Here is a 15,668-nt window from a genome sequence, read left to right on the forward strand (position 1 = left end):
CAGAAAATGAACATTTCATATTCATGCTAAAAAAGCAAAAATCTAATGAAATGGCTTAATTTTCTATTCATTTCCCAAAACAGTAAATTGTCAGTTATGTGAGCTAAGTTAAATTACAGGGCGATCATTCTGAGGTCTTTCTGGTTTTACAAGTCACAATGTTAAAAAACAAACTCAAGGAGGTTTTTTTGTTTTTGAGATGGAGTCTCGCTCTGTCATGCACGCTGGAGTGCAGTGGTGCAATCTCGGCTCACTGCAACCTCTGCCTGCCGGGCTCAAGCGATTCTCCTGCCTCAGCCTCCTGAGTAGCTGGGACTACAGGTGCCCGCCACCACACCTGGCTAAGTTTTGTATTTTTAGTAGAGACAGAGTTTCACCATGTTGGGCAGGCTGGTCTTGAACTCCTGACCTCAGGTGATCCACCCGCCTTGGCCTCCCAAAGTGCTGGTATTACAGGCGTGAGCCACCGCGCCTGGCCACAAAGAGGTTCTCGAGACCTGTTGGTCTTGGGAAATTGGAGTGCTCGTAGGTGTAGCTGCACAACCCTACTGCTTACCTGTGTCTGGCAGGGGTTGGGACTTTCGTGGAGCTCCCCGGCACCCTCTGTGTGCCTCTGCCTTTGCATTCTTCACCTTGGATTATAACTGCATCTTTATTTGTTTCTCTGTCACTAGACTGTGAGCTTCTGTGGGAGGACAGGGATTCTGTATTTTTCAATGCCTGGAATGCGATTGGGCTTCCATAAATATCAGTTGAATGAATGACAACATTATATATATATATATATATGTATGTATTTTTTTCCTTAAAAGAAACTCCCTATGTTCTTCCTCAGAGATTCTTCCTTACATAAACCCCTAGATGGGCTCATTCTTCAGCCTGGCTCTGAAGACCTGAGGAGAAAGTAAACACTTCAAAGAAACTGCCCCACAGGGACTCCGAACCCCCAAGTAATTCACCCTGAAAGGAGCATCTACTCCAGAATGGGGGCATCTGGATTCAGGTCACCCAAAATATGCCTTTGCCGTCAGCTACCGCCACTCCAGAAACAGGATTGTTACCTTTAAACGAGGACAATTCAGTGCTTGGTTTTTTTCAACATAACTGCTTAAGGATTTTTTTTTTCTTTTTTCTTTTTAGAGGCAGGGTCTTGCTCTGTTGCCCAGGCTAGAGTGCAGTGGTGCCATCATAGCTCACTGTACCCTCGAATTCTTGGGCTCAAGTGATCCTCCTGCCACCACCTCCTGGTGTGCACCACCATACCCAGCTAATTTTTAAAAACATTTTTGTAGAGATGAGGTCTTGCCATGTTGCCCAGACTGGTCTTGAACTCCCGGCCTCAGGTGATCCTCCTGCCTCAGCCTCCCAAAGTGCTGGGATTATAGGCATTAGCCACCACGACCAGCCTGTTTAAGGATTTCTAAGCATAAGCTTATAATGAAAAACCCACAATAATTAATCCAACTTGGCATCTACTGTGAGCACAGCAGCTCAGCAACAAGTTTATTTTGCAGCTAGCAGGGTAACAGGGTAGGGCATGGCTACGTGTTCAGGTCAACTTCCTTTGTCATGGTTGATTGGTTTTGTCTTTATGAGGGGTGGGTGGGGTGGGGGAAAGCGAAGCAGAAGTAGTAACATGGAGTGGGTGCAGCCTCCCTGTAGAACCTGGTTACGAGAACTCGGGGCAGTTCACCTGGTCTGTGACCGTCATTTTCTTGACATCAATGTTATTAGAAGTCAGGTTATTTTTTAGAGAGTCCACTGTTTCTGGAGGGAGATAAGAGTTTCTTGCCAAGATCCAAGCAAAATCCACGTGAAAAAGTTGGATGATGGTGGTACAGGAATACACGAGGGCATAGTTCTCATAGTCGGTGGCCAGGACCCAGTACGGTGCCGATGGCATAACTGAGAACCAGAGAGAGGCAGCATTATTGGAGGGAGAGGGCAAGAGAAATCTCAGGACAACACAAGAAGGCTGGCCCAGACGACCACCCACCAAGCCCCCCCACCTCTGATTTTGTTTATCAATCCAGAAACAGAAAGACCCTGGAAAGAAGTTTGGACGAAAGCCTAGACTGAGTGTTTCTGACTTAACCCTTTCTAGCACTGTTGGTGCCCTGCTTGCCTGCCTGCCTCACTCACCCAGACAGAGAGAGAGAGACAGCGTTATAGTCATCACCCATCTGCACATTTCAGCTGCTCTGTGTATTCCCAGGTGGACTGAGAACTCTTAAGCCCAGAGTGATTTTGGAAAAATCTGTCTCCTACCTCTGCCAGCAGCGGCATCATGGCCCACCTGCACTCACCCAGGCCGGCACATTCTGCCTTCCTCTCATGGTCCAGCTCTGAAGAATAAATTTACCCAGATACAATACAGAAAACTTCATGTGTCTCTCCTTATTTGAAAACTTTGACAGTCTCCTATTGTTTATGGAAGAAACTTCAAGCCGTCTAATGTGGCATTCAAGGCCCTTCCTAGCCTCATGTCCCTCTCCATGTACACTCCCAGGCTCTAGGCTTCTTTATTCAGGCCTTCTTCTTCGTTTTTTTTTTTTTTTTGAGATGGAGTTTCGCTCTTGTCGCCCAGGCTGGAGTGCAATGGCGCGATCTCAGCTCACTGCAACCTCCACCTCCTGGGTTCAAGCGATTCTCCTGCCTCAGCATCCTGAGTAGCTGGGATTACAGGCACACACCACTATGCCCAGCTAATTTTTTGTATCTTTAGTAGAGACAGGGTTTCACCATGTTGGCCAGGCTGGTCTTGAACTCCTGACTTCGTGACACGCCTGTATTCAGGCCTTCTTCTATGTTCCAGTTCCCTTCACTTGGAAATCCTTTTCCATAATCTCCCATACATCCTACAAGGCCTAATGCAAACGTCTAATCCTTATTATGCATGTAATAGTTAGCTTTCGCTCCAATCCCCGTCCCTGATCCCTATGGGAAAAATACTCAGTTGAGAGTTTGGAGACCTAGGTTTAGGTCCCAACTCTACTTCTAATGAGTTCAGTGACGGCCCGCGTCACTCAGCCCGCCTGCACTTTAGCTTGCTTCTTGATAAAAATAACAAGAGAAACTGTGTATAAAGCCCTTTACAGTTTACAGAGTGTGTTTATCTAGTTTATTTTCACGACACTGGGCAGTTATTTCTGGCTTGCACTAACTATGGAAGTTAGTTGTCCATATTCATATGTGTGAGAAGAGCTGTTTTCTCCTCCCAGCATTCCTTTCTTGGTCTATAAAATTAGAACTTCCTCTCTGCCCCCCTCTAGGAACTCGACTGGTGTGGGGTGGAGGAGTGGCAGGGGTGAGAAGTGGGAAGTGCAGGGAGTAATTTTTGTAGCTGATGACTTCAGTGTCTGCCCTGCAGGTGGGAAAGGGGCGTTCAAGCACTGTTCGCGTTAGAAAGCCTCACGGCTCTGGGTTGAACTCTCTAGTGTATCTTCATCGGAAATAAAGCTAATGTTTGGTGCTTTCTCTATTGCCTGTGTCCCTTCCTCAGTTAGCTCAGAACACAGAGGCAAATGCCTGTCATTAGATATCTCACAGGATCCCCAACATTGGGACTGGAAAGTGGCGGAAGCAGGATTCAAACTTGCCGTCACTCTTGTCATCTCTTGCTTCCTAGTTTCTGTGCCGTGCAGGTTGTTCTGCTAATATCTGCTAATTTTTCGGGCCCCAGTTTCCTTTGGGAAACAAGACTGGGTTGTGTTTTCTACAGCCCACACCCTGTGTGCACCTACTTGTGTTTCACCTATTGAAACGCTAGCTAGTTATAGTAAATTGCGGGGTCATGTGTCAGTATCCACGCTGGGATGTGAGCTCCGTAAGTAACAAGGCCAGCTCTGTCTGGCTCATCATGGCAACCCTAGTGCATGACATGCAGTAAGTGTTTGACAGATAATTATGTGCTGAGTGATTATAGATGACACTCAGGTGTCTCAGGAATTCTCCAAGCCGGGGTGCTAGCCTTCAGTCTGCATATTTCCTGTCCCTGAATCCTCCTGGGAAAAGTGGATACTTACACCAGGAAAACTTAACTTCCAGCTTGGCAGGCTCTGTGAGGTTAACCGGGGTGGCTTCACCTTCAATTTGATTCACAGTTCCATCAGCTCTGCAGTGAGTAAAAAAAAGAAAAAATACAAAAAACAAAAAAGAAAAGAGAAAAGAAAAACAACTCATTGAGAGCTGATAAGCAATGAAAGACAAGATTTGTGCCACTAAGGACCGTGGCAGCCAACACCGTGATTTCTGGTAAGAGAGGCTCTGAAAGGCAGGCTAGACCCTAGCTCCATGGCCTGCCCTTTCCCTTGTGACTGTCTCTGAGGCAAGCAGGGGAAGAGAGCAGCGGGGTGATAAGAAGCCACAATTGACAAGCTCCAGGACGGAACAGTATGTTAGGCCCTTGCACTTCAACACTATCTCTGACTATCTGCAATGGCCTGAAAGACCAATTCCTGCTCCCAGACTCCAAAGAAAGGGAGAAAAGAGAATGGAAAAACAACCCAACACACAAAGAAGGTTCATTTTTTTTTTTTTGGAGATGGAGTCTTGCTCTGTCCCCTAGGCTGGAGTGCAGTGGTGCGATCTCGGCTTACTGCAACCTCTGCCTCCCGGGTTTAAGCAATTCTCCTCCCTCAGCCTCCCCAGGAGCTGAGATTACAGGCATGCACCACCACGCCTGGCTAATTTTTTGTATCTTTAGTAGAGATGGGGTTTCACCGTGTTAGCCAGGCTGGTCTCAAACTCCTGACCTCAGGCAATCTACCTGCCTCAGCCTCCCAAAGTGCTGGGATTACGGGCGTGAGCCGCTGCGCCTGGCAGATTCACTTCTTTTTAAAACGAGAAGGGCCAAAGGAACAGATGAGGATGGACTTGATCACTGAAAATAATGCAAAACAGGGAGACACAAAAGCGTTTCCCTTCTTTGGGCCTTAGTGATATCATGTGACATCGCCTGTCCCATCAAGGGGCCTGAGTCGGCAGACTCCTTCCAGTTCAGCAAGCCTCTGAGTGAGTGTGGGGGATTTCAATGTAGGCCAAGTAAAAGGAGGCAGTGAAGAAACATTTACTTTATCTCAGTGATTCTCAGGTATGCCCAGATTTCAGAGACGTTAAATGTGAAGAAATACATATCTCACAATTGATGCCACCTGACAATTAGCAGTGTCATTCCTTTCTTAGTGGCATATAACGCAGTGGTGTGTCTTAAAAGCTGGGGGCTTAGATTGGATGCAATACTTTCACCTCTTTGAATGAGCCTGCTATCTAGATGACTCCCAATGGCCCCATGAACTTGGGAGAAGGGGAAAGGTGTGGAGATGGAGGCACCAAAGGGAGGGTGCTAAGGCATCAGGGTGCTCTTCCTAGGAAGCCAACAGAGGAGAGGATGTCTGTTTATCAATCCTCAAGGCAGAGCAGGGAGGCCAATTGAAATTAGAGCAGTCGTATGTGTTAGAAAGTCAGTAGGTTGGCCGGGCGTGGTGGCTCACGCCTGTAATCCCAGCACTTTGGGAGGCCAAGGGGGGCGGATCACGAGGTCGGGAGATCAAGACCAGCCTGGCTAAGATGGTGAAACCCCGTCTCTACTAAAATACAATTAAAAAAAAAAAAGCAAGTCAGTAGGTTAATGCTATGGTTAGTGGTGACGGATGTCCTAGAAACAGGACAATGAGCAACAGGCCAGGGATTCTGGGAACTGTGTTCTGATGTTCCCAAGTATGTTCTCTGTTTATCACCATGTAAAGTTGGAGACCATGCCCTCCTCTCTCATCTGCATCTCAGACAGCTGGGGAAGATGGTCTGTTTCTATCTGCATATGTTAACTTAGCAACAAACCAGTCTCCTCCCAACAGACTCTGCCCTTTTCACCGTCAGTTGCATTTTGCTCCAGAACGGTTTTCAGGACACCAGTCTCTGACCATGAAGTCACAACGTGTTCATGGAAAAACTGCATTTGTATTTTCAAGAGTGGAAGGTGGGTAGGAAGGAGCTCTTCCTGGCGCTCTTTTTCAGTTTATATTTGCTTTCCAAAGCGCAACTTTTTGGATTAATTATTGTGTTAGAAGCCCTCAGTAATAGAAATGTACACTTCTACAGGATATCCTGTTTACATAACCTAGAGTGGGAATATTGTGTATGTGATTCTTGCTTAATAAGAAAAGGAGCTTTCTGATAGACTAAGCTGCCCAGAGATGGGATGAACTGTCCTGGAAGGTGATGAGCTCCCAGTTCCTGGAAGTGTTTGAACAAAGCTGGATGTTTCCGTCAGCAGATGGTGTCGAAGCGGCTTCTCTCCCAGGCTGGAGGTCAGAGGAGATGGTCTTGATGTTCTTTGCTACCAGAGTATCTATTTTGCAGTGAGGGCAGGAGCCCTGTCAGTTTGTGCCCCGCAGGTGGTCATGGAAACGCATAAGTGGATCCTAGCCCTTGCCGTCCTTGCCTGCCAAACGCTTTCCTCTCAATTCCTGCTAGGAGCAGGCAGTCCCGACCCAGCAAGGTTCCCATCCTCCCTGACCCAGGCTGCCGGACACCCAGTCACTCTGGGTCAGCACTCTGCAAGCCTGGCCCCGGACGCCCACAGCCACTCACCTCAACTCCTGGTTTAACACTTTGATCTTTCCGTTTTCCATTAGTGAGTAGTTGGCCTGGATGCAGCGTCCATTCTCAAAGATTGTTGGGATCTTCTCAATTTCGTACCATCTTCCGAGATACTGCAGAGACAACAAGCAGAGCAAAACCCTGTGGTTCTCTGGGGACCTGCAACCTCTTCCCCATTGTCGTGCAGACGCAGAGCCCTGTCCTGGGGAAGCCACACAAAATGGGCCTCATTGTTCCCAGTGGCAACTGGGCAAGAGATTGATTGCAATGAGAATCCGTGACTAGGATAGGATGTGCGGGCGGGGGGTGAATGCTGAGTAAAGGGCTCTTTTCAGTGCCCACTTCAGCCAAACTCGCTGTGACATTCTAGACTCTGTAAAAAAAAAAGGGCATGATGGGAAATACCTTTCACCTGAAACAGTGCACGATTCTACAAGTCATCTTTGAATCTTGTGCAAAGTCAGATGTGTTCGCTGTAGGGAGGTAGGACTCCAGAGTGCACCGAACTTTCCTCATCTGACCCTGAGGAGGGATTTGGTCACCAAGGCTTTGGGGAGGTGGTGGGGATTTGAAAGATCTGTATCATGCTTTCTCTAGGGGCCTGCGCCCCGTCCAGACTTCAGGTGTGTACAGTTAGCTTTAGAGGAAGCTGCCACTGTGTGGGGAAGGTCAAGGGAACCAGGTCCTCCTAGGCTGCCTGGCACATGTTGCAGGGAGACCATACCAGTTTACAACCTCTGCGGAGGGCAGTTTGGCAATATCTAGCAAAGCTGAAAATACATATTATACTCTTTGGCCCAGCAATTTCACTTCTGGGAATGCATCCTCCTGATATAAGAAATGATGTATGTGTAAAGTTATTCATTACAGCACCGTTTGTAATAATACAAGATAGGAAACAGCCTATGTGAGTATTAGAAGGGGGCTGGGTGAGTAAACGATGGCATATCCAGACAATGGAATTTTACTTTCTCTTTTCAAAAGAGTGGTATGCAGTGATTTCTCATATTTAATGACAAAAGAGTCAGGTACAAAATAGTGTATATATTAAGGTACCTTTTGTGTAAAAATGGAGAAAATGGTTATTACGTTGGTTTTCCGTTGCTGCTATAATAAATTACCACAAGCTTCAAACAGCACAGATTGATTATCTTGCAGTTGTGTAAGTCAGAAGTCTGACAGGTCTCACTGGGCTGAACTCCAAGTGTTGGCTGTGTTTCCCTCTGGGAGCTCTAGGGAGGATCAGTTTCCTTGCCTTTGCCAAGTTCTACAGGCCGCCTACATTCCTTGGCTTGGGGCTTCCTCTATTTTCAAAACCAGCAAAAGGAAGTCAGATCCTTCTCACATTGCACCTCTCTGACTCTTATGCCATCATCAAACCTCTCTCTCTGACCACAGCTGGGAAAGATTCTCTGCTTTTAAGGATTTATGTGATTAGATTGAGTTCCCCTGGATAATCAAGGCTAATCCGGCCATCTCAAGGCTCATAACTTCGATCACATTTGCAAAAGCCCTTTTCCCATGCAAAGTAACATTCACAGGGTTAGGGCGTGGACACCTTGGGAAGCCACTCTTCTGCTTACCACAGTTATTATGTATTTGCTTGTATATGTATATATTATCTGTAAAATTACATAATACATGGTTTTTACTAGTTGCTACTGGGGAGGGAAACTGAGGTACAGAGGTGGGAGGGAAACTTTATGTGGTGTATTCTTTCACACCTTTAGGATTTTGAACAATGTAAATATATTTACGTAGTTAAAATACTAATTAAAAAAAATTTTTTTTTGAGATGGAGTCTCACTGTGTCACCAGAGTGGAGTGCAGTGGTACAATCTCAGCTCACTGCAACCTCTGCCTCCCGGGTGCAAGCGATTCTCCTGCCTCAGCCTCCTGAGTAGCTGGGATTACAGGCGCCTGCTGCCATGCCTGGCTAATTTTTGTATTTTTACTAGAGATGGGGTTACACCATGTTGGCCAGGATGATCTTGATCTCCTGACCTCGTGATCCACCCGCCTCAGCCTCCCAAAGTGCTGGGATCACAGGCGTGAGCCACCTCGCCCGGCCTCTTTTAGAAATTTAAAAACAAAAAGAGATGCGCTCACCTGCAGAGTCAGAACTGAAAAGAGAGGATGCTGCAAACAGGTGAGTATTGCTTCAGCCACGGCTTTCCGCTCAAACACACGCCACATTCATGACCATAAAGTTCTACTCACTTATTAAAGCACAGCTTTCAATTAAAGCCACTGAGCTTAACATTCATTTAAAGTACCAAAGAATAAGGTTAGAGGTTAACTGGTTTCATAGACATTCTCGGAAGAAGCTCCATTTTCTACAGTGCATTCAAATGTGTTCTGTTTCTGTTAAAGTGAGTTTCATGTCCCACAGTAAAAACCAAGGAAGCATGATTTTTCAGAAAAGAGGAAACTCAGAGCTTCCTTATGATCTCATATTATTTTTGCCAAGGCTTCTTAATCTTTTCAGATCTCCGGTCAGTATTGAAAAAGAATCCTAGAAAAGAAGAGGTAAAACTCTATTTGCAGATGACATATAAAATATCCTAAGAAATCTAAAACAGAGACAAAACCAAAAACTGTTAGATCTAATGAGTTTAGCAAGGTTACAAGATACAAGATGAATATTCAAAAATCAAATATATTTCTCGGCCGGACACAGTGGCTCCTGCCTGTAATCCCAGGACTTTGGGAGGCCGAGGCAGGTGGATCACTTGAGGTCAGGAGTTCAAGACCAGCGTAGCCAACATGGTGAGACCCCGTCTCTATAAAAAATTTAAAAATTAGCCGGGCATGGTAGCGCGCACCTGTAATACCAGCTACTTGGCAGGCTGAGGCAGGATTATCTCTTGAACCTGGGAGGCAGAGGTTGCAGTGAGCTGAGATGGTGCCATTACACTCCAGCCTGGGTGACAGAGCAAGACTCTGTCACACATACACACAAAAAATATACATATATAAATGTATTTCTCTACTTGCAATGAACAATTTGCCGATGAAATTAAGAAAATTCCATTTAAAAGGCTGGGCATGGTGGCATGCTCACGCCTGTAATCCTAGCACTTTGGGAGGCCGAGGCAGGCAGATTGCCTGAGCTCAGGAGTTCGAGACCAACCTGGGCAACATGGTGAAACCCCGTCTCTACTAAAATACAAGAAAACTTTGCCGGGTGTGGCAGCTTGTGCCTGTAGTCCCAGCTACTTGGGAGGCTGAGACAGGAGAATTGCTTGAACCCGGGAGGCGGAGGTTGCAGTGAGTGAGCCAAGATGGTGACACTGCACTCCAGCCTGGGTGACAAAGCGAGACTCTGTCTAAAAAAAAAAAAAAAAAAAAGGAAAGAAAAAAAGAAAATTCCATTTACAATAACATCAAAAGAATAAAATATTTGGGAATAAATTTAACCAAAGAAACGTAAAACTTATACTCTGAAAACTACAAAGTATTGTTGAAAGAAATTAAAGATGACCTAATTCAATGGAAAGATACACTATGCTGACAAGTTAGAAGACTTAATATTGTTAAGATCAATACTCCCCAAATTGATCTTCAGATTTAATGCAATCTGTATCAAATTCCAACTGGATTATTTGCAGAAAATAACACGCTGATCCTAAAATTCATATGAAAATATAAGGGACACGGAATAGCCAGAAGAACAAAGTTGGAGGACTCATGTGTTCTTATTTCAAAGCTTACCTCAAGGCTTTGATTACCACAAAGCTATAGTAATCAAGACTGTGTGGTACTGGCATAAGTATAGACATATAGATCAATAGAACTGAGAGAGCAAAAATAAACTCTCACATATACAGTCAATTGATTTCCTATAAGGATTTCCTACAAGAATATTATTTGGCAATAAAAGGGGATATAGTATTGATACATGCTACAATGTGGATGAACCTTGAAAACGTTTAGTAAACCAGTCACAAAAGACCACATACAGTATGATTTCATTTTTATCAAATGTGCAGAATAGGCAAATTCGGAGACAGAAAGTAGATTAGTGGTTGCCTGGGGCTGGAAGTGCTGGAGGGGAGATGGGGACTCTGTGAATGGATGTGAGGTTTCTTTTTGGAACAGTGAAATGTTCTAAATCGATTGTGGTGGTGATGGTTGCGTAACTCTGTGATGATACTAACAACAATTGAAAGTGAAAAGCTACTTTAAACGAGTGAATTACATGGTATACAAATTATATCTCAATAAAGCTGCTATTTTTTAAATCCCGCTTGAATTCTCAAAGGACTTTTATAAATACAGATCAGTTATCATTTCCAAAGTGCTTTGGGATTTGTATCCAAAAGCGAAAATATAACTCAGATTCCTTGGATCTTTTCTTTAAAGCCTCCCTGTGGTCTATCAGAGTTACCCGAACAAAGGGATCAGCCCGTAAGTGGAGCAAGTCAGTGTAGACTTTAGTGTACTCTATGGCCTCTTCCTACCGCACCTGTATCTCCTGATCCCATTGATGGTGCTCCTTCTCCCACCCAGCATCCCCTCAGAGGTCCCAACACTCATTCATTCACCTTGAGGTGCGAGTGTATGACAACAACTTCGATGTTACTGTTACCATTCTTAAAAGAGATCCAAACCTTCTCCTAAGGAGAGGAACCTTGAAAACGTTTAGTAAACCAGTCACAAAAGACCACATACAGTATGATTTGATTTTTATCAAATGTGCAGAATAGGCAAATTCGGAGACAGAAAGTAGATTAGTGGTTGCCTGGGGCTGGAAGTGCTGGAGGGGAGATGGGGACTCTGTGAATGGATGTGAGGTTTCTTTTCGGAACAATGAAATGTTCCACTAAGGAGAGGAAGTCTTAAGGGTGAGATTCCAGGCTTGAGTAGCAACAGTGGGAGCCTGTGAGTTCTCTCCTCCAATAGCTGCCTCTTTCTGCCACCCTCTTCCTTCCCCTCCCCCTAAACCCCAGGAAGAAAGACCATCTATGGAGGCGCTTGTTGTATTGATGACATTTTAGCGCAGGTACCAAGAAAGCCCCCTGGGGAATTTTGGGCTTTCCTGGGCCCTGTTTGAGTGACCTTTGGGTGCCCTGCACTGCTGAGAAGCCTGGTTTTGAATGCTACTTGCATTTACCAGCTGCGTGAGCTGGGGAGGGAGATTCCAGTGCTCCATCTGTAGAACAGGGATAATAGCTCTGCAGCAGCTATTGTGGTTCCCTGGTCCTGTATCCCCTCAGTCCACCTCTGAGTTCACCACAGCCATGGTAGGCAATTCCCAGACACCGCCGGCCTCCCACCTGAGACCCTGTGTCTCTCCTCTGGCCAGGGGCTTGGCTAGAGCCATGGATGCTCCCATGGCCTGCTGGCAGCGGCTGTGGGGCAATCAGAGGGGCAGGCTCCACCTGTCCTCAGAGGGAGCCCAGTGTGACTGACCCTGATGGCCCAGGGCGACAGCTCAGGAACGCACCCTTTATTGCTTCTGTGCTGTCTCCGACTCACCTTCTCACCTGCTCTCGTGCGTCCTGGGATCATCCCAAACCTCCCTGCCTGCAGTCTTTGTCTCAGCAGATGTCTGCTTTGGGGAAAACCCAAATAAGATAAATACTTGTCCCAAGGTGTGCAGTGGAAATTAAAGCAGCATAATTAAATTGAACCTTGTAGAATGCTTGAACCTTGTAGAATGCTTATTCACATTGGAGGCAGCAAAACAAATGGGAGATTCGCCTTTTACCTTATTCACGTCAAAATTCTCCTGCACCGGAGGCGTGGGGCACTTCCCAAGATGAAATGCTTGTCCCTCTGCCGCACCGAAGAGGCCAGCCAGTGCGGAAAGCAGCAGCAGCAGCACCACCATCTTGGGGCTGGGTGGCTGGAGAAGGGACCTGGAGTTGGGGGAACGCAAAGCAGCTGGGGTTGTCATTCTGAGTCTTCTAAGGCCACGCAATCATGAAGCAAGAGTCCTGTGCCCACGGGCCCCTCTGTGGGCGGTCCCTCCTCTTCTCTCCCCAGCCCATGCGAACCCTCATCCTGCAGGGGAACACCTGCCTGTCCGTGTTGCTGTGAGGCCTTCCTCAGAGCCTCTGCACCTCCATGAGGGCACTCTCTGCCTGGTATTCCGGTTTGTTGGATTGATTTTGCACCCCTCTCCCACCCAATTATGCATCTCCCAGGATGGGCACTATGTCTAGTGCTCCTCAGAATCACCCACGGACCTCAAAGTGTCGGCTCAGTAGATACTTGTCAGATGAACAGAAACAATTGTACATGGGACGGAGGGGCTGTGTAAATGAGGGACGGGAGGGCTGTGTAAACGGAGACGGCAGGGGCTGTGTAAAGGGGACGGAGGGCTGTGTAAACGGGACGGGCGGGGGGCTGAAAGGGGACGGAGGGCTGTGTCCGGGGACGGAGGGGCGGGGGACGAGGGCAAAGGGGACAGAGGGCTGTGTAAACGGGGACGGGAGGGCTGACCGGGGACGAGAGGGCTGTAAACGGGGACGGACGGGGTGAAACGGGGGGACTGAGGGCCCCGGGGACGTAGGGGCAGGACGAGGCCGGGGACGGGAGGGCCCGGACGGAGGGGGCTGTGTAAAGCGGGGGACGTGGAGGGGGCTGTGTAAAGCGGGGGACGTGGAGGGGGCTGTGTAAAGCGGGGGACGTGGAGGGGGCTGTGTAAAGTGGGGGATTAAAGCCTTCAAGCGAACCACAAAAGACACAAAACCAAATCAAACATTGCCCAACACTTAGTGTCCTCTGAGATTCTTCGGGGAGATGCCTCTCTGACACCACCCGTCCCCCGCCCTCGCCTTGCTGGCTGTTCTACCAGCCCAGAGTGCGCTTGGAAACCTTAACAGGGAGCAGCCTGCTGGGGGCTCCAGGGTCACTCCAGCCAGGTTCAAATTGTGACTCTGCCCCATACTAAGTATAACTGTGTCCGATTTATGCCTTAGCCTCTTTGTCTAGTAAATGGGAATAATTATCATTCCTAGCTCATGAATTTTTGTGAGAATTAAATGAGATAATATACAGAGAGTACTTAGAGGAGTGTCTGATACACAGTAAATGCTCAATAAATGCTAGTTATTGTTATTATCAAAAGCAGAAAGATGATGGTATTTCCCAGGTTTCTTCTTTCTTTTCTTCTTTCTTTCTTTTTTTTTTTTTTGACATTCTGTTGAGGGTTTTTGTTTTGTTTTGTTTTATTTTGAGATGGAGTCTCACTCTGTCACCCAGGCTGGGTGCAGTGGCACCATCTCGGCTCACTGCAACCTCTGTCTCCCGGGTTCAAGTGATTCCCCTGCCTCAACCTCCTGAGTAGCTGGGATTACAGGTGTCCACCACAACTCCCGGCTAATTTTTGTATTTTTAGTAGAGACAGGGTTTCACCATGTTGGGCAGGCTGGTCTCAAACTCCTGACCTCAGGGATCCACCCGCCTCGGCCTCCCAAAGTGCTGGGATTACAGGCCTGAGCCACCGCACCCGGCCTGTTGAGGGTATTTTTCATAGATGAAGTTCATTAAATCAGAGAAGGACTGTCAGCTGATGTGTAACTGTGCAACAAGCATTTCAACCCCAAGAGTCCTTTGGCAGCAGAAGCTGGCTTTGAAGGGGGGCGGCAAAGCAGGGAGACAGAGGCTGCAGAACTGTGTGCAGGTTCTGGGCATTTGAAGCTCCCCCGTTTCCTTCACTGACTCGCTGTCCGTTTGCTTCTTTCCTTGTGACTCCTTGCCTGTAGCTTGCACACGAGCTATTTCCAGCTCTCTGCATTTCTCCCCGTAATGATGGCGACTGATGCAATGCAAGCGAAATGTTCTCAGATCTGAGCATTTCAAAGGATGTGTCATTACAGGAATAATTATAACTGCTTTATCATGAGTCTCTAAACCTCTAAATACCCTTTAATAATCAATAGCTTTTTTTTTCCCTGGAGGTTTTGTTGCCTGGTTTTCAAAAGAACAGTTATGTAATGAGTGGAAGCTTGCCAGCTGGGGTTGCTGCGGGTGGGGGGGGGGAGATGGTTGCTGAGGCCCCTTTGAGCAAGGCTGCAATGGGGCCACTTTCCTTCGTCTTTTAGGCTCCGTTTCTCATCAGCTCCACCACTGTGTAAACAAAACCTCTCTTTTAACCTTTTGGGGGATGATGAATTTATAGAAATGCAACCTAAACCCACACAAATTTGCAACCACTTTAAAGAGATCTTTAATTCTACTTAGTAGGCCCAAGCTGAAAGCCTGGCCCAGAGGATCAAACCTCAAAGACTGGCCACACACTACGCACATTCCACGAGGTCCCCACCCTGGATAGGACCTTAGAGGTCATCTCTCTAGCCCTACTTCCAAGGTGTACAGATGGGGAAGCTGGGGCCTGGAAGGGGCAGAGAGCTGGGACTCGGGCTCCATCTCTCCCTCTCCTGTCCGCAGCACCCTGAACCTGCTTCTTCTGTGCACCGCCACAGGGCCTTTCAATAACCCCCCGCCTCTGTGACCTGATGACTCTCACCACCACATGACACTTACAGCAAAAGTCAGTTCTACATCTTACTCTGACAAAATGTTCTCTTGTGAGCTGAAACAGATTCTTCACCTCAGTAGGAGGGTTTCAGAACAACCCCTTTGACTGCCTGTCTTCCAAAGATGTCTCTTGGTTGCATTAGTTTTATTCCTGTGGTTAAAACTCCTTGTGAGGCCAGGCACGGTGGCTCAAGCCTGTAATCCCAGCACTTTGGGAGGCCGAGGCAGGTGGATCACCTGAGGTCAGGAGTTCGAGACCAGCCTGACCAACATGGAGAAACCCTGTCTCTACTAAAAATAAAAAAAATTAGCCGGGCATGGTGGTGCATGCCTGTAATCCCATGCCGCCTGTAATTACATGCATGCCTGTAATCGGGAGGCTGAGGCAGGAGAATTGCTTGAACCTGGGAGATGGAGGTTGTGGTGAGCTGAGATTGCACCATTGCACTCCAGCCTGGGCAACAAGAGCAAAACTCCATCTCAAAACAAACAAACAAACAAACAACAACAAAACTCCTTGTGAGAGAAAGGGCGGACAGCAAAACTCCATCTCAAAACAAACAAACAAACAACAACAA

General features: G+C 47.1%; 1 protein-coding gene across 1 annotated transcript in view; it reads right to left on the reverse strand.

Moving 5' to 3' along the window:
- Positions 1-1,460: 1,460 nt before the first annotated feature.
- APOD (apolipoprotein D) overlaps positions 1,461-15,668 on the reverse strand; it is a 16,249-nt gene continuing 2,041 nt past the window's right edge. The window contains exons 2-5 of the mRNA XM_032171946.2: positions 12,314-12,464; positions 6,592-6,713; positions 4,026-4,114; positions 1,461-1,905 (exon numbers count right to left, since the gene is read on the reverse strand). Coding sequence (XP_032027837.1) covers positions 1,670-1,905; positions 4,026-4,114; positions 6,592-6,713; positions 12,314-12,436 — 570 coding nt within the window. The 5' untranslated portion in view covers positions 12,437-12,464 and the 3' untranslated portion in view covers positions 1,461-1,669. The remainder of the gene's footprint in view (positions 1,906-4,025; positions 4,115-6,591; positions 6,714-12,313; positions 12,465-15,668) is intronic.

Source organism: Hylobates moloch, unplaced genomic scaffold (genome assembly GCF_009828535.3).
Source record: "Hylobates moloch isolate HMO894 unplaced genomic scaffold, HMol_V3 SCAFFOLD_13, whole genome shotgun sequence".
NCBI classification, from domain to species: Eukaryota; Metazoa; Chordata; class Mammalia; order Primates; family Hylobatidae; genus Hylobates; species Hylobates moloch.